We start from the raw sequence: 22,790 nt of genomic DNA, 5'->3' as shown, positions 1-22,790 counted from the left end.
TGTTTTTGGTTGTTTTGGCGTAGGGTGATGTGGCGCTCGTGGCCACTCATTGAAAACAAAAGAAGAAGAAGAAGAAGAAGAAGAAGAAGAACAAGAACAAGAAGAAGAAGAAGAACAAGAACAAGAACAAGAAGAATAAAGGTGCCACGTCAGGCTCGAGAAAGAAGGTTCTCTCTCATGTTTATTACTTTGCCCCTTTCTTTCCTTTTTGTCTTTTTTTCAGGTATACGTGGTGAAAAAGATGAGAATTCAGGCGCGGAAGGCGAGGAGATGCAGAAAACTTGAAGCAACGCGACAGTTTAATGAAAAATGGAAAACTATGAAGTGGATGACAAGGAGAGAGAAAAAATCAAGGGCTAGGATTGGCTCAATTTCAAACAGCCATAACTTTTGATCTACAACTCCAATTGAGCTGAAATTTTTAGCATTGCTTCTTCTTCCCCTCCTCTTTCCATCCTCTGATGTATAAATAGAGGTCTGGATTATTGTGAAATTAATCTTGAAAATGCTTCCCACTTGTGTGGGCTGATTGAAAGATAGTGAGTTTTGAGATCCATCAAGTGTGTTCTTGGTGTATTGGGTGTGTGGGAAAAAGCATAAGAGAAGAGGGGGAGCTTACTGGCACCCATAAATTGCCGTGATCTTGGCAAAATATAAGGATCTAAGGTAATTGTCCTCGCCTCATGTTGTTTCTCTCCCGACATCGTCGTGATCATAATTAGAGTTTTTTATCATCTTTTCATTTATCATTTCACTTAATTACGTCCCCATTATCTCATCTCTATCTTTGCCATGATAACGTTTGTGCATTTGATCACTATCGTATCCTTCACGCCCTCTGCCTTGCTTTCGCAACATTTCACGTAATTCTACTTAAATTTCATATAGAGAGAAAATTAAATCCTTAATTATCGTTCCCTGTGGAGATGATCCGTACTTATCACTAACTAAATATTCTTAAGTATGGTTAAATATATTTTTATTGAATAATCTCAATTACCAGCAACAAATTAAAACCCCTAAAATTGAGATTATCATGTGGTGTATGTGTAGCATGAGCTCTCCATTTGCGTACTTCATATCGCCCAAGTATGGCAAGTCAGCTTGCCGTGAGTATGATATCAAAGGTCCCAAATGGTGGTGTACTTGGCAAAACAACTAGCTATAGATATCCATGGTGACCCGTTGGCTCATCCACCAAGGCATACTTGGCCTAGTACAGTTCTTGGTTTGCAGATACTACCTGCCACCCTACTTTTCTACACAACCGAGTCCAATTGTCTGTGGCCTAGTTGCTCACGAGGAGCATGAGACTCCAATGGGAGCAGCATGGACTTTTGTTAGACTTCTTATAGATGGATATGGCCATTGAGATAGGGACCTTCCCTGACCATCCTACATGGACACTCACACTTGACAGGAGTTTCTCATGCCGTTCCTCTTAGAATAACTTTCGAGAGAGATTCCCTATGTAGGCATGGGGTTGACACATTTGGCACTTAGCAATTGTTACTCGTGTCTTGCTCTTCCTTTCAAGATTCTGACCCCGTGGCCTACCTACAAATGATAAGGTGAACTCTATTGGTCACTCCACTTGTTCGCGTTACCATTGTTGCCCTATCTCTCCATAGTGAGATTTCTATGAAATGTTGTCCCCAATTTACTCGCTATTGGTGTCTGACTTTCCGTTCTCATACTACATTAACAAGATCTTTATCTCTTCAACATGCTCTAAGGTTAGCTTTTATATACAAATCACCATAACATAATTACTATGGGAGATATGGAAAGGGTGAAACTCTTCTCATTTTTGTAGGGTCCACCATGAGTGCATAAGATGTCATGATGGTGGTGCACACTACCATGCATCAACACCAGACATGGCACCACTACCACATGAGACGTCAAGTGTAATGATACGTCACTAACATCAACTTCAAACCTGGGATCCGAGCACCATTTAAAATTAGATTAGATTTTTTTTAGTTATTTAAAATATCTTTTCCCTCCAAGGCCTATAGTAATGCTGTACTGAACTCTTCGGTGATTTTATTTTGGAATTGAAAATTTTCTTCTAAAAGAAATTTGGCCTAGTCTCCTCTCCGCCGCAGCCATTGCTTCTGCCGCTTGCTGCCGTTGCCGTCATCGAGAGGAGGCCTCCCTACCTTTGTCATCGCTTGTAAGGTCATTGTGTGCAGTCGCCATCGACATAACTACCGCACACGGCCACTGCCCACACAGCCCTGCGCACATCAACCATCCACACAGCCCTACACACGCTCACCGCCCGCACATCCTTGAGCATAATGACCCCGTCCACCCTGTCGAAGCCCACCTCATCCTCATCAACCATCGACGCATTGAGAACTTTCCACATTGCCCCATCGCACTACGCTGGTGCTAAAGGTCTGCTCTTCCATCTTGATATTCTGCATTATTTCCTCTAATATTTTCTCGTGTGTTTTTCCACCAACGTTAGACTTAGTAGAATAGGTGTGTGTCTTCTCATAATCGATCATTTGAGATATTAGACTTGGAGCTTTGTTTTCACCGCGCTGGTTGTAAGATAGTCCTGCCCTCGACCGAGGAAAGGGGCTACACCATCAACATTTTCATCAGATTTAAATGATCAACAATTGATCATGTTGATTTGTGGTCTGTTTTATTCATCCTTAATTCACCCTTAGTCTGTCCTACATGCGTTAGTTCTAGTTATCCTGCATCACATGAGTCGTGTCAAGCAATGACTACTATGAACCCATCCGCCTTGTGCCACCTATTGCCCAATGCACTCTACCTATGTGGGATACACTTTGTGCCTAGGGCATCCTAGTTGCTTTGACTAGCATCATCTCCTGGTTACATGCGATCCATTGGCACCAACCGCCAATGGGTTCTCTCAAGCTCAACGTGGAGGGTGCAACCAAAGGAAACTTGGGCCTTGCTGGCAGAGGTGGTCTCCTTCGAGACCACACAAGGAGTATCATTTTTGTTTTCTCACATTTCTATGGAGTTCACACAAATACATTAGTTGAGGCTATGGCGATACGCGATGGCGTGCTCCTCTATGAGGAGTAAAACCTTCACTATATTATCATAAAATCATCCTCACAATTCATAGTCGATATGTCTATGCAAGCTCATGCTCCTAGCAGTGTCTCCAGAGTGTATGGTGAGACACCATGCGGCTCACGCGCATTCACCACCGACTATGAGAGAGGAATCAGATGACGGATGTCCTCGCCAACTATGTGGTACGCTTTTGCACCTATTCCCTCTAGACTACTCGGCATGATATTCCCTAGGAGGCCCGAAGTAGCCATTGCATCGAGAGACTCAGCCTGCTAGCTCTCTACAGACGTCAAACTCTTGTGCCTGATAGTCCCCATAAGTGGCATATCGCGTTGAATGCTAAAGGCGGAAGTACATGACATCCCCCCTAGACGTTGAACCCTTCATAGAGCTTCAAGATGATACTAGATGAGCACGAATATAAAACATGCTGCATGCATCACTAACTCTTGGGGCCATGAATGAAGCGGTATCCAATATTATATCTTTTTCTATTATGTCAAGGGCATGGGAGAGTGGGGTTTTTTAACTAGATTTAGAAGGCTAATAAAGGTTAATGGGCCATTGGATTTGTCAACTAGATAGATACATGGGCCTAGAGGGTCACACACAAATAGTCTTTTGAACATCAGAAGATATACTTGAAGTTTGGAATTTTTTATGAAAAATTCCCACTTAATATAAATAGGAGAAGGTCTTGAGAGAAATTTATCTAGGGCCTTACCCTTCTTCTCCCATCTCCCCATAGCTCATGTACATTCACTGTGCAATCAAGACGGCGTACTAAAGATGACAGAGGGTGTATGGAGCTCATCAAAGTTTGATGCGCCCATGAAGTAGGAGATTCAATGTGCCAAGGATTGTGTGGATATGTCTAGAGACTGCACAAATGAGCAGCTTGACTCATCTCACTCTGAGGATCAAAGCAATCACAGTTGTTTCATATTTTGGTGATGTCATAACTATTCCATTTAAGTCTTCAACTATGAATCAATTTGAGTTTTTTGTCCATATTGAGGCCCTAGAACCCAAGAGGGCTGATAATTAGATATTTACCCTTCATCATATGTACTTATCACAATATAAATCACTTGTTGCTTATTGATATTATGACCAAGGTCTAGTTAGATAAGGCATATGTTTCATATAAAAAAGGTATGAACAGAAAATTATTTTTGTCGACATCATTATACTCATAAACTATATATTTTTTTCATTTTAAGAGCGGCCAATTCAGATACTCAAGAGGATCTCAACAATGTAAACATGGGAAGGGGTACACATATTTTATTTTTAGTATTATGACTTATGGGGTAGATTATGACACCATCTAGATGCTTGTCCCTTTATCCAAATGGTTTTCGACTATTGACCAGGTAGTATTGAGATGTGAGATGAAGATTTTCCATTATGAAATTATTTTGGTTGTTGATGCCTTGAATATTTGGGTCATTGATGATTAAAATTTGACATTCCAGTGATTTGGGTCTGATTGTAGCAGAGATCTGATTACTTTACCTGTTGACATGAAATAAAAAATAGAATAAAACACATAATTAAATGCACTTCACATTATGTTTATGCATCAATTGGTATGTTATCACCTAAGGCCCCCAAAACTAATGAATTTGTCAATAAACATTATTGTGTTCTGATATTATGATTGAATGCCTAAAAACTGTTTTCATGCAACAAAAAATGGGAATCTATTCAGAATTGGATTTGTAAAATATAGGATAATCAGATTACCTTTTGAGGAGCTTGTTCTACCCTTGATTTGATATGTAAGAGAGTCTCTTCAAACTGTTTATGTGCCTCACCTCCATTTGTATCCATACAATCAATATGTTGTTGGATCTCCTGTTCTTCTTCTCAAATTCTTGTTGAAGATTTAGTTTATCTCCTTAATATCAAGACCTTATAGGGGAGTGAGTGGAGTGAAAGAGAAAGAAGAGCGGGCCAAGGGGTAGGACCAACGTCTGGCAAGCATTTGTGAGGTTAATTTTAACAGTTCTAATCCATTGTGAAAAAAACTGATATTATGCAACAAATTTAAAAGATTTAACCTTAACAATAAATAACAATGTATACGGTGAGGAAGTGGTCGAACAACAGACATGAATGGTGACTAAATTTGATTTAGATTTTGATTTGAGATTGGAAATGGAATATTATAAGATGAATGAAGAAATTCAGAGAAATTGAATGAGAAACATTGACCCATAATGGTTAATATTTGACAAATATAAGCTCCTAAACATCCATTAGAAGTTTTAAAAACTTTATAACAGAGGATGTAAATTAGAAATTAGGTTTGCAAAGGATGTAAAGGGAGAGAATGGAGAGAAAACCTAATTCTAAACCAATGAATTTATACCTTTTGAAGAATGATGCTCCCTAGAACGTTCACTGCTTTTTGAGCCCGTGTATTTTCTCTTAAATGATCCTAGAAACTCAATCTTTCAAGAAGTATTTGGATTTTATGCCTCTAAAGTTCTTATTTCACAATGTTTATCAAAGGCAAAGAGAATAGATAAAGAGTTACTTTTCAAGCCTCTTTATAAGATTGAGAGTGTGAATGTTTTGAAGGTAAAATGGTCCATTTGGTGACCAAATTTCTGCTAAAATTTTCATGAGGATAAGAACTGATGGAGTTTGAATTCTAAGCATTTCTAGCCGTTCCACTCTGTAACTGCCTTGACCTAATGCATTTGTGTCTTTTGGAAGCTCTTAGATTATGCCACGTGGCATAATCTGATTTGATGGATCACTACAAGAGCTACATATTTTGAGATCATCTTCTTCAAAAGCAGATTTTCGTGACTAATTTTATTTTCAACTATGAAAATCAAACACGATGTGGTGTGTTTGATGCAGTGCTCCACAGGTTCATCACACCAGATGAAGCCACATGTTCTTTACCTGAAATAGCGGTAGAATAAAATCAATAACAAAAATCAGCACTTGATTTGCAGCAAATAGATCTGTGTGCAGTCACTAGCACAGATATTTGCTTCCTTAAGGTAATTTTAGCATGGCAAAACTGGGCTCTATTTACACTCTTTTTTGGCTTAAGAGCATACTTTGAAAATAGATGAAATTCCAAAATTTTCCTGAGACTAAACTTTAATATTTTCTAAAATATAACTCATTTTACATGACATTTTTGTCATTTTTAATATGAATCACTTTGATTGAAATATTTCATCAAATTCATGAATTTTAGTGAAAACTGAATGCTTGAAAAAAATTTGCAATAAATAAAAACTTTCATAAAAATATGATAACATGCAATATATTGCTGCATTATGCTTTTAACATTATAGATTATCATGAATACCATGCATAATTGCATGTTATCTCTTGGGTTTTTAAAGGGGTGTCCCCTCTATGTATACTTATTTAAGGTACTTCTGAAAGAACCTTTTAAGGTATATCAATGAACGTCCATTTATCTAATGCATGTGACCCTCTAGGCTCATGTATCATTACAATAAATAACTTTAATTGCCTAATAACCCTTATCCTCCAAACTCTTATATTATATCAATAGTTAACCCAATCAATAGGTTACGTTTCAAGCCCTTGGGGTGCTAGTCTCCACCTTGTGCTCTGAACAATACAATTAAGTTTTCATGGGACATTTGGCATCATGAGTTATTGTGTATGTACAATCCTCAGATACGGTGAGACTCCCCAGATGGCTTAAGGTAAGGTTAATCATCAAACCCTCATCCATCATTCAGTTAATGTTGATGCATAATCAAGATTGTTAGAAAGCATCTTCCGCCTTATTTTCAACCATTATGATTTTAAATTTCAATTTAAGACAACACATTGTGTCCCCAAATTTTTATATAAAATGCATTTAGTGAAGCAAAATTTTGAGAATCCATGATGGTTAGTTCTCTATATGATGGTTAAGCCTGATTTATAATAATGGACTCTACTATAATTATTCAACAGATATGAAGCGAACCTATTCATCTGTTACATGAAAATATAAAATAGGTGAGTTCAGACATTTATTCAGAGACCTTTAGAGGTCACCTCGTCAGCGATGACTTCTTCACAATATAATTTATGCAGTTTGCTAATTTCTAATTATGTACTTTCACAATAAACCACCTGTACCCAAAAATTTAGAAAATATTACTTATTTTTCTTTGAAGTCTGATCTATCATATAAATTCTTTAGATCACTTCCAGAATAAAAAAGTACACATTTCTGAATTCAGTGAAGCAAGACTATTATAGTTCCATTAAATACTTGATGATTTCAACATTTTAAAGGTTTCCCTTTACCCAAAAATTTTAGGGCCAAACTGTTATTCAGGTTAAAATGTAAATTTGATGAACCACTAGAACATATGTTAAATATTATTTCATTAGTGAAATGAATAACTACTGTGAGAAAACTTAATATAAATCTTAACATTAATTTATAAATATGTTGATGTGGATGACATGCCTCTTCACCATCATGTGTATGCCTGTGTAAACACGTACTCCATCCAGCTCACACTCTAGCAAGGCAATGGCCAATAAAGAACTCAAATTTAGGGTAAACTTACATTGGGTCAGATTTGAGTTTAATCAATAAAATTTTTAAACCTTATAAAATAATATTATTAATTATTGATGAGCAAGGGTCATCTCAACATGGAATGGATATTAGGAAATAACTTTATATATAGGGTTAATTTTGAGAGGAGGAGAAGGAATACGTATATTGTAAGAGGTAATTGTATGATGAAGATAGTGATCAGAAATAGTGATAATAATTATTAAGAAGAGTGAGATGAGTGTGGCACGAGTGATAGATTGTGATTGAAGCAAGTGAAAATGAGATAGAAGGATGAAGGAAATCATGACAAAGTAATGATTAGAAGAGATGAGAAATAATGGGTGATGACAAAAAGAGATATATGTTCTAGGGTTTCAAATTGAAATTGATGTTTAATATAAGATGGGAGAGTTTGAAGGTAAGATGTGATAAAGATGGAGGTATGAGATGTGATGATGAAGGTGGTGGGATTAAGAGTAAATTGATGGATAAAACGGAGGAAGATAGTGATTTGGGTTTTCATAGATAAATAGAGAGGGGACCTTAGGAGACCATGACGGCGTAGGAGATACATGAGGTGGATTGTAGATGATGATAGATAGGGATGAGAATGGATGATGATGGATATGATCTATCTAGATGCATGTGTTCAAGAATGATCAATGTAAACTTATAGACTAATCTTAGATTCTTATGTTGGCCATGATCGAGTCATCTTCCTGATGCATATGAGCATCCCCGCTACTCTATTGATATTCTCAAATCACTCAAGCCACCAAGATACTCTTGATAGACCTTGAAAATTTCACTTGTTTTCAATTTACTTCTCTAGGAGGAAGTGGGCCTAAAGATATTTTTTACAAAGATCGGGGGGCCAATTTATGGATCTAACAATATGGATGGATAGAGGGCACAAATATAAAGCCACCCTGAAAATTTCAGCTCAAGCCCTGAAGTTGGTCAATTCCTGGACATTCATTTAATCCAAGTATTTCTCTCTCCTCATCAGCACCATCATGTCATTCTTTTAGGTTTTGTCCCTTCGTAGCATTAAATGCAATTATTGGATCAGATTGCCCTGTGTCATCCTGGATTGACTGATCTTGTCATGCCACATGTCAATGCTGGAAAAGACAAAAATAAAGGATAAATGGTTTCATATTATAATATTTATTAATAAAGTCCTATGTATCTAATGAAGTGGTGCATCATCGCACACCACGTCAGAGTGCTTTTAATAAAAACCAATAAAAGGGAGACACATGTGTGCCACATGTACACATGCATGCCACACATACATGTGACGCCAGGTGTCTTGTGGCATGTTGGGCGGTGCCCTCATTCTTCATCAGTCAACATACTAAAGAAATCAATATTTTAAATTTTCGAGCCACATCGCTACATCACATTTATTGCAAAAAAGAGCTTTTTATGGGCTACGTCACCCCCATAAAATAAAACATTAAGAGAGATATTCCATGAGAAATGATTGTGATAACTGTTTAAAGTTTAATTATTGGTTGATGCCAATCATTAACAAAGTTTAATGATTACCATAATCGCTGGTTGGTTGCCCCTTGACGAATCAAACAGTGACATGTGGCAGGGCGAAATAAAAACCTAAAAATATATTAAAATTCTTATAAAATTAAATATGAACTTAAATATATATATATGTGTGTGTGTGTGTGTGTATTTCAACTTAACAAATCAGATATTTATGAATATAATGTTGCAAAATTCAGGACAAATCATATTGTGACTAAAATTTTTTAATATTCAGAATTTGTAGTCAGAAAAATCCCTAAAAATATTTAAAATGCACAAAATTTAAAACATCAGTCTAAAAATAGATTAATCATTTTAGTCTTGATAACATGAATATATAACCAATTAATGTGAATAGATATGTAAATATCTTCATATTAACCTATTAATATTGTGTTATCAAATCCCAAACATGAATCATTGCTAGTCTCTTGGATTATCCATTTACCTTGTCCACCTAACAACAAGATCATCAAGTTATTAATATATAACCACATCTCTAAGTATGACTATAGGCATGTGATGCTAGAGTGCCCATGAAAGGCTCCCTTATGATTTTTGAAAGAACTGGAGATCATGATGAGTGAAGCCTAGTTCTCGCCAGATATGATACCATAATGTATCTGATGCCCTTTCTCATATCTTCTTATCCATATCAATCACTCACAAGTGGTGGTTCAACACAATTTTTACTCCCATCTGAAAGTAAAATATAGTGATTCTTCTCTTAACAAACAAGCACAAAATATCAAATGTGTAACAAGGAAACATGTGTTCAAAATAGGTAAATAGGTAAAGTGAGGCTCCCATCTAACTATATGTAAAGAGAGAAGAGAATGATGGATGGCTCAAAATAAATAAATAAAGGGTATGTAAACTATAAAGGATGGGCTTAAAATACCCAGGTAGCTTAGTCCTTGATAAACAAAAAATAGGAGACTCTTGAATGGACTGAGAAAAGTACTGAAGATGAAAATTCATATTTCAAAGAGGTGGCCTATAAAATAGTGTGCACCACCTAAGCATGGATGATAAATTAATAACCAAGTCATCAAGAACAATATTACATACTTCCAAGGACAAGAAATCATATAAGTTGTTTTTCTTCTACTTTTCTTTTCTTTTCTTTTCTTCTCTTTTTATGTTTATATATATAGGCATACATATATACAAGCAATATATATATATATATATATTGCTAGGTGGTGAACATAAATGGAAGCTTACTATGAGAACAAAAAGTTTTTGATTAAATACACATCATAACATTCATCCAATGATAGTAAAAAAAATATGAAATAAGATGAGAAGGTGTAGACAAAAACAAAGACGGGGATAGCAAGCAAAATACATCAAGACATAATGATATCACAAATGAAAGAAAATAGTAAAATTTGATAGTAAACATATCATAAAAATTTAGAACTAACATGGAATAGATGGGTACATATCGGAGTATGTACTTCGACTTAGAAAAATGGTATCTTCATTATATAATGTCAAACAATTAGGGAGTATGTTGTCCAAAATAAAATTTTATTTTGTTTTGACTTAGAACAATTTTATTTTGAGAGTCAAAATAAAATTTCCTTATGGAGTATGTCGTCCGAAAATTCCCAAAAAAAATATTTAAAAGGCACAAAATTCAAAACATCTTTCTAAAATGGATTTAATCATTTTAGGCTCAATAACATGCATACATAACCAACCTAATATAACTATCATCATATTAACCTATTAATATTGAGTGTTATCAGCCGTTAACCGACCATGATCTCTACTTATATTAAAATTTTTAATATATATTTCTCCGTCAATTTATAAATATGGTGCAGTGGAAACCATGCATCTTCGTCATCATTTACACTACCATGGAGACACATACGCCATCCAAGTCATCCTTTTGCAATGCAATGGCCGTTATCCGACCAGGATATCTGCCTTTCTCATTGGCAGAGATGTGGAGACAATGCTTGCGAATGTGGCAAAACATTTACATTCATTGTTTTTGACAACTTCGATACATATTTTGTGCTCATTGTGCTTTGTTTGCTTCATCCAAGGATCAAGGTACATTTCAGGAACTTCTTGGAGAATTTGAAATGTACTTTGAGTTTGTTGTTTCCCTAGAAGCTTAGATGCTTATGCCTCTCCTTGTGGATGTTTCTACAATGTAGAAGCTCGCAAGACTATGCCTCTAGGCCACACACAACTCATCTTGTGCATTTAGCCACCACTGTTAGACTCCGTCATCAATATTGGCATTGCCATTAAACTCAATCTAAAGGCCTTCTACTCCCACCTTTGCTATTCCATAGACCATTTTTGGTGCAACATACTAACAAGCAACATGTGACATGAAAGAACATCTCATTATTACCAGATAAGCAGGTGCAACCAAGAGGCATCATTCTTCATAGTAATGATGGAAATATATGTTTCCAACAACCTAATCACACATTAGACATTATGTTCATTTTTCATTAATATAATGTAGTCATTATAGTGCACATTTGACACTTAAGTTGATGAATACATTAAGTTCATTACGTTCATGAGTACATGATAATACTTAGTGAATTATGATGAGATCATGATATCAATATCACTAATCTTAAAGCATGTAATATAAATATTTCTATTTAAAGAATACTTGAGAAAGAAATTAAATTATCTTACCAATATCTATTCTTTCAAAAAAAGAATACAATCATCTAGTCTCACACATATGATGAGTCTGGCTTATCTCATAGCCGTTATTGTGGAGACATTAATGATAGTGGGTTCGGTTTCGTGGAAATAGTTCAATGAATTGATCTGTATGGATCCGTAAATGGTATTATACCTAACTATCAATCAGGTTATTCATGTCACAACTATGTAAGTAATCCTTGATGGAAATATCTGTGGCCGGCAAGCCAATCACATATTCCACATCCCGTTCCATCTTCATTAATAGAACATACTCATTATAGTGCATGTGTGATGTGTATAATGAAGTCCATGAATACATGATCAAACTTAGTGAATTATGATGAGATCCTAATACAGATATCACTAGTCTTTAAGCATGTGTTCTAAACATTCCTATTCAAAGGATACGCGAGAAGGACATCGAAGTATCTAGTTAGAATAGCACTATCTAGCCTCACTCATATGATGAGTATGGCCGGTCCTGTAGCCATTAGTGTGGTGACACTAAGGATAGATAGTGGATGCTCTTTAGTGGAAGAGTTCGATGAATTGATCCGTATGAATCCCTGAATGGTAGTATATCGAACTGTCAATCAGGTTGATTCACGTCATGGTTGGGTAAGTGGTCCTTAGACCTGAGACACCAAAGACGTCTTGTGGATGGACGGTTGTACTTTGGTGATGGCCAACAAGTCTCTAATCATGGGATTCTAAATGGTCTTAGTTCGGTTACATCAAGAAGTTCACGAAGACGATTGAGTGGTCAAGATGGGATCGTCCACCCTCGGTATAAGAGGTGACAGCTCAAGGAAGATGATGCGATAAAGTCCTTGGCTAAAATAGTGAAATATCGGAGAAGAGTTCTCCGATGATTTCCGAATGCATCAGTACTAACTCGGATGATCGATTAGAGTTTGAAAGTTGACCATACCCTAAGTCGTCCAAGGAGCATCAAGTGGTTGAGGGATTATACGTACTTGGTAACTGATGATGAACAGGTTCCATGAGTGAGTCGATACACACTCCTTTGTATCTTCTAGGACACGAGGTGTAGCTTGCCACTCCACGTGTCAGAGACTTGACCTATCAATTGGGTTAAATCAATCTGACATTAATTAATCTATATGATGATATAGTTAATTAATTTGGAAGGCCAATAAAGGTTATTGGGCCGTTGGAGTCGTTAACTAGATTGATACATGGGCCTAGAGGGTCATACGCAAATAGTTTTTTGGACGTCGGAAGATATACTTAAGTTTTGGGGGTTATTATGAAAAATACCCACTTAGTATAAATAGGGGAAGGCCCTGAACAAAATTCACCCATGCCAGAATTTTTCAGGGACCTTTCCCCTTCTTCTTCACTCTCCCAACATCCCCTCTCCCTATTTGATGTGATCGAGATGACGTAACAATGCCGACAGAGAAAGAACGAGGCTCATCAACGAGAAGGAGGAGATCCGACGTGCCAAGGACCACGTGGATATGTCTAGAGGCTGCACACATGAGTAGCTCAACTTGGCTCACTCCACGATACAGGAAATTACAGATGCAATTCGTGGAAAGGTATTTTGTTTAATGTTTTTATTGATGTCGTTTGATTCATTCAAGTCTTCCGCTGCGAATTGTTTTTATTTATTCATCCATGTCAAAGCCTCTAGAACCCAACATTCTTTAAAGACATGGTATCGAAGACTTATTCTAAATGAATTCCTAAGACACGATAGTGGAATATCAAATAAGGGTTATCCAACGATTTCCTAATGCATTAGAGTTTACTCAAATGAAGGATTAGGGTTTGATAGTTGACCATATCTTACGTCCCCATAGAAGCATCAAGAGGAGGAGATCTCATGGATACATGTGGAACTAGGACACACGGACAGCTCAATGCATCTTGCTAGAGGAACCAAGAAATCAATATCTTTTATTGTGGCATTATGATTCTTTCATTCATCTTCCAGGGCATGAATCGTGGCCATAGAAGGATCCAACAAGTAAATCATCTAGAAGCCTCTCAAATAATGGATTTACTTTGCACTAAAATAATCAATACACTCTTGGCTGCATGTTACATGTGATGGATATTATGTGGTCGTTCAGCCAATCACACCACCATGTTCATTTAAGTTTGTTGAATAAAATATTACGTTCATTATTATTCCAGTGTGATGATTATAATGAATTCCATGAATACGTGCAATGCTATAATGAATTATGATGAGATCATAGTACAGTGATCACTAGTCTTTAAACATGTATTATAAAATTCCCATTCGATGGATAATCTAGGCATACATCGAATTATCCGAATAGAATAACACTAATTGATTCTACTTATATGGTAATTATCTCTAATCTTGTGGCTATTAGTGTGGCGACACTAAGGACAAATAGTGGGTGATATTTAGAGAAAGAGTTCACTGAATTGATCTGTATGAATCCCTGAATGGTATTATACCTAAACGTCAATCAAGTTGATTTATGTCTTGGTTGTATCAGTGACCCACTGACCTGAGACACTAAGGACATCTCGTGAATAGATGACTACATTTTGACTACGACTTACGGGCCTCTAATCATGGGATTCAAACAAGTCATTGCTCAGATGTGGTAAGAAGCTCACGCAGATGATTGAGTGGTAAAGATAGGATCATCGGCCCTCGGTATAAGGGGAGATTGAATCAAGGAAGATTATGTGAAAATCCCTAGCCAAGGAGAGTGTCTTCATGGTAAGAAGATCTTTAAGATTTTTATAAAGAGTTGAAGAAGACGAAGAGGAGATCAAAGAGCCAAGTGATTGCATGGATACTTCTAGAGGCCGGACACGTGAATGGCTTCAGAACGATCTCAGAGCAGCAAAATAAAGGATGGAACAAGTTCCCCACAAGGAACATTTGATGTTTGATTTTAAATATTGATTATGAATTGATTACGACATTTTCACATCCATGGAATCGTGTTTTCCATGGACGAAACAAGACACCAAACCCAACACCTTGGTCAGGGATTTTCAACATCATCTTCCTTGATTCAATCTCCTCTTATACTGAGGGCGGATGATCATGTCTAGACCACTCAATCATCTTTGTGAGCTTCTTACTACGTCCAAGCTATGACTTGTTTGAATCCCATGATTAGAGGCTCTTAAGTCGTAGTGAAAATGTAGTCATCCATTCACGAGATGTCCTTGGAGTCTCAGGTCAATGGATCACTTATACAACCAAGACATCAATCAACCTGATTGATGTTTAGGTATAATACCATTTAGGGATTCATATGGATCAATTAAGTGAACTCTTTCTCTAAAGAGCACCCATTATCTGTCCTTAGTGTGGCCACAATAATAGCCACATGATCAGATATACTTATCGTATAAGTAGGATCAGTTAGTGCTATTCTATCCGGATAATTCGATGTACGTCTAGACTATCCATCAAATAGGAATATTTAGAATACATTTTTAAAGACTAGTGATCCTTGTACTATAATCTCATTATAATTCACTATGTCATTGCATGTGTTCATGTAGTTCATTATAATCATCACAATGGAATAATAATGAACGTAATATTTTATTCAATAAACTTAACTAAACATGGTGGTGTGATTGGCTTGACGGCCACATAATATCCATCACATGGTAGTAAGGATACTGGATAAGGCATTTTCTAATGATCCCCATTACACGCTGGTTCAAATCGAATGACGTATAAGGGTTTGACAATGAACCATACCCTAAGTCATTTGAGAGTCTTGCACGAATCATAAATTATACATATACGATAAAAACCGATGACAATAAAGGTTCCATGAGAGAGTTCAAACACTATTTGGTATCTTCTAGAGTACGAGGTATAGCTTGGCACCCCTCAGGCTGGAAACTTAACCTATCAATTGGGTTAAATCAATCATTAGTTAATTAATCCATATGTTGATATACTTAATTAATAAGGTTGGTCAATAATTGTTATTGGGCCACTAAAGTTATTAACTAGAATGATACATGGGCTTAGAGGGTCACATGCATAAGGTCATAAGGGCATTGGTGGATATATTTTACTTTTTAGGATTTTTGAGATAAAAATATAAGTAAAATATAAATAGGGAAGAGGCCCTTATTTCAAGCACCTAGGCCAGCTAGATTTGAGAGGCCCCCCTTTTTCCACTCTATTCTCCTCTCCAATCAACCAAGGAGAGTTTCTTCGTTGTGAGAAGATCTTCAAGATTTTCAATGAGAGTTGAAGAAGAACAAGAGGTGGAGACCCAAGCGCCACATGATCACGTGGATACTTCTAGAAGCCAAACATGTGAACGGCTTTAGAATGATCTCAACGAGAGCAGGTCAAGGGTGGAACAAGTTCCCCATAAGGTACATGTGATATGTGTTTTCATAGATCAATTTTAAATCAATAAACATGCTTCCGCTTCATGGAATCATGTTTTCATGAATGAACCAAGGCACATAGCCCAACAGAAAGCACATAAAAACTGATATAACTATCCAAAATATCTTGAATGTTCCCTCTTTGAATACCCCCCTTTCATCTCAAACATCCAATTCCATCCTACTCAAACAAAATCAGATCTTACTTAATTCTATAGATTTATGACTTGTGCACCCACCTACATTCCCCTGGTCCTCATATGCATATTTTATGTGCTACCCCTTCAAACACCCAACAACATACTTTCACATGAGCCTCCGACACATCCACTGGCTCAATTCATGTTTGTGATCTCATGCATACACATCTATATGCAACCATGCATCTCACCATATTCCTTCTCCAGATCATGGTGCTGCAGCAAATCAAACCCACCAGCTACATTCCTTTAGTGCCCTACCAACTGCATATGGTAGGTCCACGCATTCCATCAACACCAAAGGTTCACTCTGCCCTCATTCCATTAGTGGATAGTCATAGTTCTTCTAATATTCTTCATTTTCTATTACTTCATGGTTGGATTTATGTAGTGGATAATTTTTATTTTGTGTTTATGTTTATTTCAAGATTGTGGATATGTTTACTTCGAGGGTCACTTCAAGATTCTGATTTCTGGAGTTATTAGCACAATTATGCTGATAGTAAAACATGCTAAAAATAAAATCATGGTTATATTTATTTTGTTATTGGGGCATATTTTCATGAAAATATTATGATGAAAACAACAGAAATTTATAATAAAGTTGCTATACACCTCAAAAAAGATGATCAAATCAATGGAGCATGGACTTAATCTGTGATTTGTCAGTTCCTAAGGCAAGATGTGTTGAGATGCTCAAGTTTCAAGCATAGCCAGTCTACACATATCCATGTGATCCACCATATATCAGAACTCCTCCCTCATCTTGATGATCCCCATCATAGATCCATCATCATTATTTCCATGTTCTGGTCGTATCCCAAGAGAAGCTAAGGAGAGAGGAGAGAAGATAGATGGGAACTTGAAGAGTTATGACATTGGTTAATTTCACTTACAACATTCTCCTATTCATAGTTAACTGGAATATTTCATTAAGATCCTTGAATCTGGCATCTAAAAGTCCATTTAAATGTGAGCCCCTAGGCCCATGTATAAGTCTAGTTAACCAGTAAAATGAACTAATAACCCTTATTGGTCAACCCAATGAATTATCTTTAGTTTACCTGATCAAGGATTGATTTAACCCATTTGGTAGGTTGAATGTCCAGCCTTTAGGGGGCAAAACTACACCTCATACTCTAGAAGATACATATTAGTATAATGACTCTCTCATAGCTCTTCATTGTCATCAATTGTCATGTATGTATATTCCCACATCTGGTTGATGCTCCTATGATGACTTAAGGTATCATAAACTTACAAATCCTAATGCATTGTGAAATCACCAAAAAACTCTTCTCGGATGTTTAACTGCTTTTGCCATGTTTCATCACAATGCATTCCTTAAGCAGGCTCCTCTTATGTTGGAGGTGAAGGATTGTGTTTGTATGTCCTGCACCGCATATTGGATGATGATATTGGGATGAATGCTCCTAAATATCATACATAGGAAATGCAATATCCCTACTTACTGATATCTAGATATTGGTTATCAGTTGCCTAATAAATATTTGATATTGTTATCTATCCCGATATCAGCATGCGCCTTCATTTCAAGAGATGGATGATGATACTAGATATCAGGTTCAGATATTAATTGTTTCTAATATCCGACATGCAAATTGAAATATAATTTAAATATTTTTTGCCTTAATTTGAAACATATAAATACATAATTAAGCTATTTTTCTGATATTTCATTTTGTTGAATAATTTTAACATTGTTAAGTCAATTAAACAATATTTAATCAACTCAGGCATGTAGAAATTGTACGAGAAAAATCAAAATTTAAAAGCTTTACTTTTATTGGCAAGCACAGGCCCAAAACATTTTTAATACCTTCAAAACTATGGGCAAACCAAGTCAACACCAGAAAAGTAGTCATACATTTAGTATTACTTTGAAATATTATAGTATTTTCTTCATTAGTTTTCATTAACATGTGAAAATTCATCCTTAAAAAATAAACCAACATCTGAATCTTATTTTATGATATTTAGATATGGGATCTGGATATCCACTACCATCATTTGTCACGTCTTGACCATACGATATTCATCCTGATGTTTGATATCTGATATCTGAAATCATCTTGATTACATGTGGAGATCAGATATCTATTTTTTGATATCAGAGATCAAACAGATAGCAGAGACGCGAACATTGACAGACAATCTCATCTTGACCACTCAACCACCAAGATTAGGAGCTCTTAAGTCATAGCTATTGTATAAACTAAGATGTATTTTGTGTCTCAATGCTATGGACATTTTACACAATTGTCATGTAATCAACTTGATTAACATTTTGGTATAATACCATTCAAATATTCATACGTATGAATTCATTTAACTATATTCCTAAACATCGCCCAGTATATGCCCTTTATTGGCAACAAGATTGGGCATACTAATCTTGTGAATGAGACAATTTATTGATATTCTATCTGTATATTTTTTATGTTCGTCTCAAGTGCCATTTGCATTTGAATAATTGGAACACATGTTTATAGACTAGCGATCTCTTTACTATGATCTCATCAGAATTTACGAATGTTGGATAATGGATTCATGGACTTTATTATAAGAATCACATGTACATTGTCTTGAATATATTATATTTATGAACTTTGAGCGAGATATGAAATGTATCACGTGGGTTTGGTCCCTTCCTGCTTACATCCTTCCTTCACTTAGTTGATGTAGAACCATCCACCTCTTAGTCCTGCATCTTATTTTCTTAAAAATAGATATGTGGTCATTGAAACGCGAGCATTCTTCCAGCATATACGGCAAATCATGTCAAATTTATTCAGAAAGAGGAAGAACCATGGCGATACTTATTCTGACAATAAGATGATTTACCTTTTCAAGGAGCTTCCAGTGTGAAGAGGAGTCAGCAACTCGCCCAACGCCTTATAGAGCTGACGTGGACCAATAGGACCCTTAATAAAGAGTAGCTAGTAATAAAAGAACACGCACCCCCTCATACTCGTTAAGAGATTAGAAATAGGATTCAATATAAGTTTAAACATAGCGATAGGATGAAACATAGATAGGATTTCACATAGTGTGGAATACAGATTGATAGGATTCAACGGCTCAGATTAATCTTGACCTATCCGTTATACCTGTTATAATGGATACGATCATAACAGACTAACTATATGCGTTATAACTATAAACTTTACAGTATAAATACAAACACATGTTAATCATATTTTCTCATCGGAATAACATGATTCTAACGACTACTTCCTCTCTCTTCCCCTGTCTTCTCTCCTCTTCCTTCTCTTCTCATCTCCTCTCATTCTTGAGCGATCCGAGTTCTTTCACAGTGAGATAGGCCGAAATAAGCTTTTGGGGGTCATATAAAGATTATAATATTTTACAGGTGAAAAAGTTCGATATAACTTTTACTTCATAGTTAATCAAACGATAGTGCAGGGGGCCCAGTTGGCAGGCCTCACCTCAACCCCTTCAACAACCAGTCCTCTCTTCCAGTGCCAGCCCCTGACCTCAGTCAGAGAAAACTCGACGTCCATGTCATCTCCTTCGTCGCAGAAGAACTCACCCATCTCTATCTCCATCCATCCATTACCTCTCTTCAGGGGAATTCCTACCCGTTCATCAGCTATCCATGCAAATTTGGAATTAGGGTTTACTGGAAGCAGAAGCCGCGGAAAATGGGGTTCTTCTGGCTGCAGATAAACTGTTCTCTCGGACATCAAGTCCCCCGTTCTGATGAAGGCCTGTTGGGGGAAGTCAAGACCGTAGGAGTCGTCCGTTATCCTGAAGATGATAATTGCAGCGTAGTTCGTCTTCTCAGAGAGCATTCGGCGGTCTATCTTGCCCATAATTTCCAACGAGCATACGTCCCGTAGGACCGCCGTTTCAGGAAATCTGGAAAATTATTATTTGGTAAGAAGAAAACAACATAACCACGGAGGGTATACAAATCTAACCAAGAAAAAATGTTAAGCTCTAATCTCAAATGACTAAAGTAATAATTTACCAGTCCCGATTTGATGAGACTTGTACATTCATCATATACACTACACATTAACCATAAACATGATTACTAAATGCTAGATTTTTTGCTTCGCTCGACCAACTATGATCAGGACTTCCTTTATTTGTTACACTATTTTATCTCTCGTTTTCTTCCTATAATTTTTCTTCTAGATCTTGAACTTTTAGATAGTGATCTAAAACCAGTTTTTCTCTTCTCTCTCTCTCTAGAATGCCTCTCTTTCTCTCTCTAGAACGCCTCTCTCTCTCCCTTTCTCTCTCTCTCAAGAATGCCTCTCTTTCTCTCTCTAGAACGCCTCTCTCTCTCCTTCTCTCTCTCTCTCTAGAATGCCTCTCTCTCTCTCTTATCAGAAAACACCTGGCAGGTGGAATCCCCGTTATGACGTGGAATGCATTGTGGTTGCCAGGTGGGTTCCGCCAGGTTAAAATCTGGCCGGAAATCCACCTGGCAGCCACGATGGATTCCACGTCGGGATATGTTGGCGCCGTGCCAAAAAAAAGTTTAGGTTATATCTCAGATTTTTGAAAAAAATTGGGATATTTCGTGCTATTATCTCAATCTCAAATGACTAAAGTAATAATTTACCAGTCTCGATTTGATGGGACTTGTACATTCATCATATACACTAAACATTAACCATAAACATGATCACGAAATGCAAGATTTTTTGCTTCGCTCGACCAACTATGATCAGGACTTCCTTTATTTGTTACACTATTGTATCTCTCGCTTTCTTCCTATAATTTTTCTTCTAGATCTTGAACTTTTAGATAGTGATCTAAAACCAGTTTTTCTCGCTTCACGATTAGGAAAATTAAGAGAAGACAAACCTAGACCCTGGAGTAGGAATCCATTCCCAGTTGACTGGTGACTCGCCGCAAGTGATTTGTAGCTCCCTTGCGGAGAGAATGAATCGCTTCTTACACCTCGTAGGCTCCAGCGAAAAGCACTGACGATTTATAAATAAGGCAGGAGTTAAGTGTGAAGGATTCCATCACTAAAACAATATAACATAATTACTTGATAGTAGATTTTTTAACAAAATAAAGAAACCGACTAATTATCGAGAACCCAATGAAGAAACACTTTAATAAAACGCACAAACCAAAAATAAACTATCACTGTACTTATCAAGAACATGCATTCTAATGGAACTACACATTCCACTGACTCCGCATCAATCTATTTTCCCGTTCAGCTATTTCTTCTTCTCTCCGACTCTTGCCTTCCTATGAAATAAATGAAATGAACAAGGATAACGAGGATAACAGACAGATGGGACGAGCTCCAAAATTTCTACAACGAGCAGCTCCAGAAGCTGCAGGCAAGCTCCATGTAATTAAACTAGACAGACAAGTGATCAGCGTAAGACCCGGACCTTACGACCGTTATCAATGAGAATAGAACTGCAAAGGCAGAAGAAGAGCTCTTTCCTGGAAGAGAAATCCAGCCGTTCATCTGCCCGGGAGACGATTTCTGGGTGATCGGACGGCAGGAATCGTTCCCAGACATCGTCTGAATCTGCCGCCGTTTGAAAGGTCTTGCAAACGGCGGCCAGCCGAGAAGCGTCTTCAGTAGAGGTAAAAGAAATTATGTGGGAGATGCAGTCCACCGGCAAAGCTTCAATCGCCATTCTCGTCTCTTCCTGCTTGCCTTTGAAACTGTGAGGAGATAATTACCCAGATCGCACCAGCGATTGTATGCCGTCGGCTATCCAAATATTCAATCATGAATGATTAGTGGGTGTAGCTGCCTCCATAGAACAAAACAAATAAACGACGTGTCCGTAGTCCACCTCATATTTTTTTATTATAACTTGATGAGTCAATTCGCTGTCAATGAGATCACTCGTAATCAAGTTGCATTCATAGACTTATTGAAATTACAAAATAATTCGGAGATGGACACTGCGTAATATTATCTGTTATTTATATCTTTGTTTAATAATAACTTGCGGTATTTATCTTTTTGCGAAAGTATCTTTGTCTTCAAGAATTTGATAGAGTTAGCGTATGGGCATGAGAGTGATGTAGTAACAAACTACGGTTAGTATTTTTAGAGTAATGAGGTAATTGGCCGATTGTAATTTGAAGAGCTAAGTTTATTATTTTCATACAATAAAGAGAATCAATGAAACCGCTTCGGCATTATTGAACAATACCTACCCGCCCAATCTTTATGTCTCAAAGTCAATGTAACAGATTTGCAGTACCCATCCTCCTGTAACTCTCCGCGTCAACACCCACAAATTAAAATTGAGAAGCACGCGGGATCTCACATTTACATTAAA

At 36.8% G+C, this 22,790-nt stretch overlaps 1 protein-coding gene across 1 annotated transcript; it reads right to left on the bottom strand.

Annotated features, from left to right (window-relative positions):
- Nucleotides 1-19,812: 19,812 nt before the first annotated feature.
- On the bottom strand, nt 19,813-22,240 carry LOC144710333 (F-box protein VBF-like). The gene is made up of 3 exons (XM_078584070.1): nt 21,879-22,240; nt 21,331-21,449; nt 19,813-20,370 (listed from the first exon to the last, which is right to left on the bottom strand). The coding sequence occupies exons 1-3, from the start codon at nt 22,131-22,133 to the stop codon at nt 19,899-19,901; spliced, it is 846 nt and encodes a 281-aa protein (XP_078440196.1). The 5' UTR covers nt 22,134-22,240; the 3' UTR covers nt 19,813-19,898.
- Nucleotides 22,241-22,790: the final 550 nt, after the last annotated feature.

Source organism: Wolffia australiana, chromosome 12, assembly GCF_029677425.1.
Source record: "Wolffia australiana isolate 7733 chromosome 12, ASM2967742v1".
Classification (NCBI taxonomy): Eukaryota; Viridiplantae; Streptophyta; class Magnoliopsida; order Alismatales; family Araceae; genus Wolffia; species Wolffia australiana.
The sequence above is the reverse complement of the archived record's forward strand: the minus strand, read 5'-3'. Positions and strand labels throughout refer to the sequence as shown.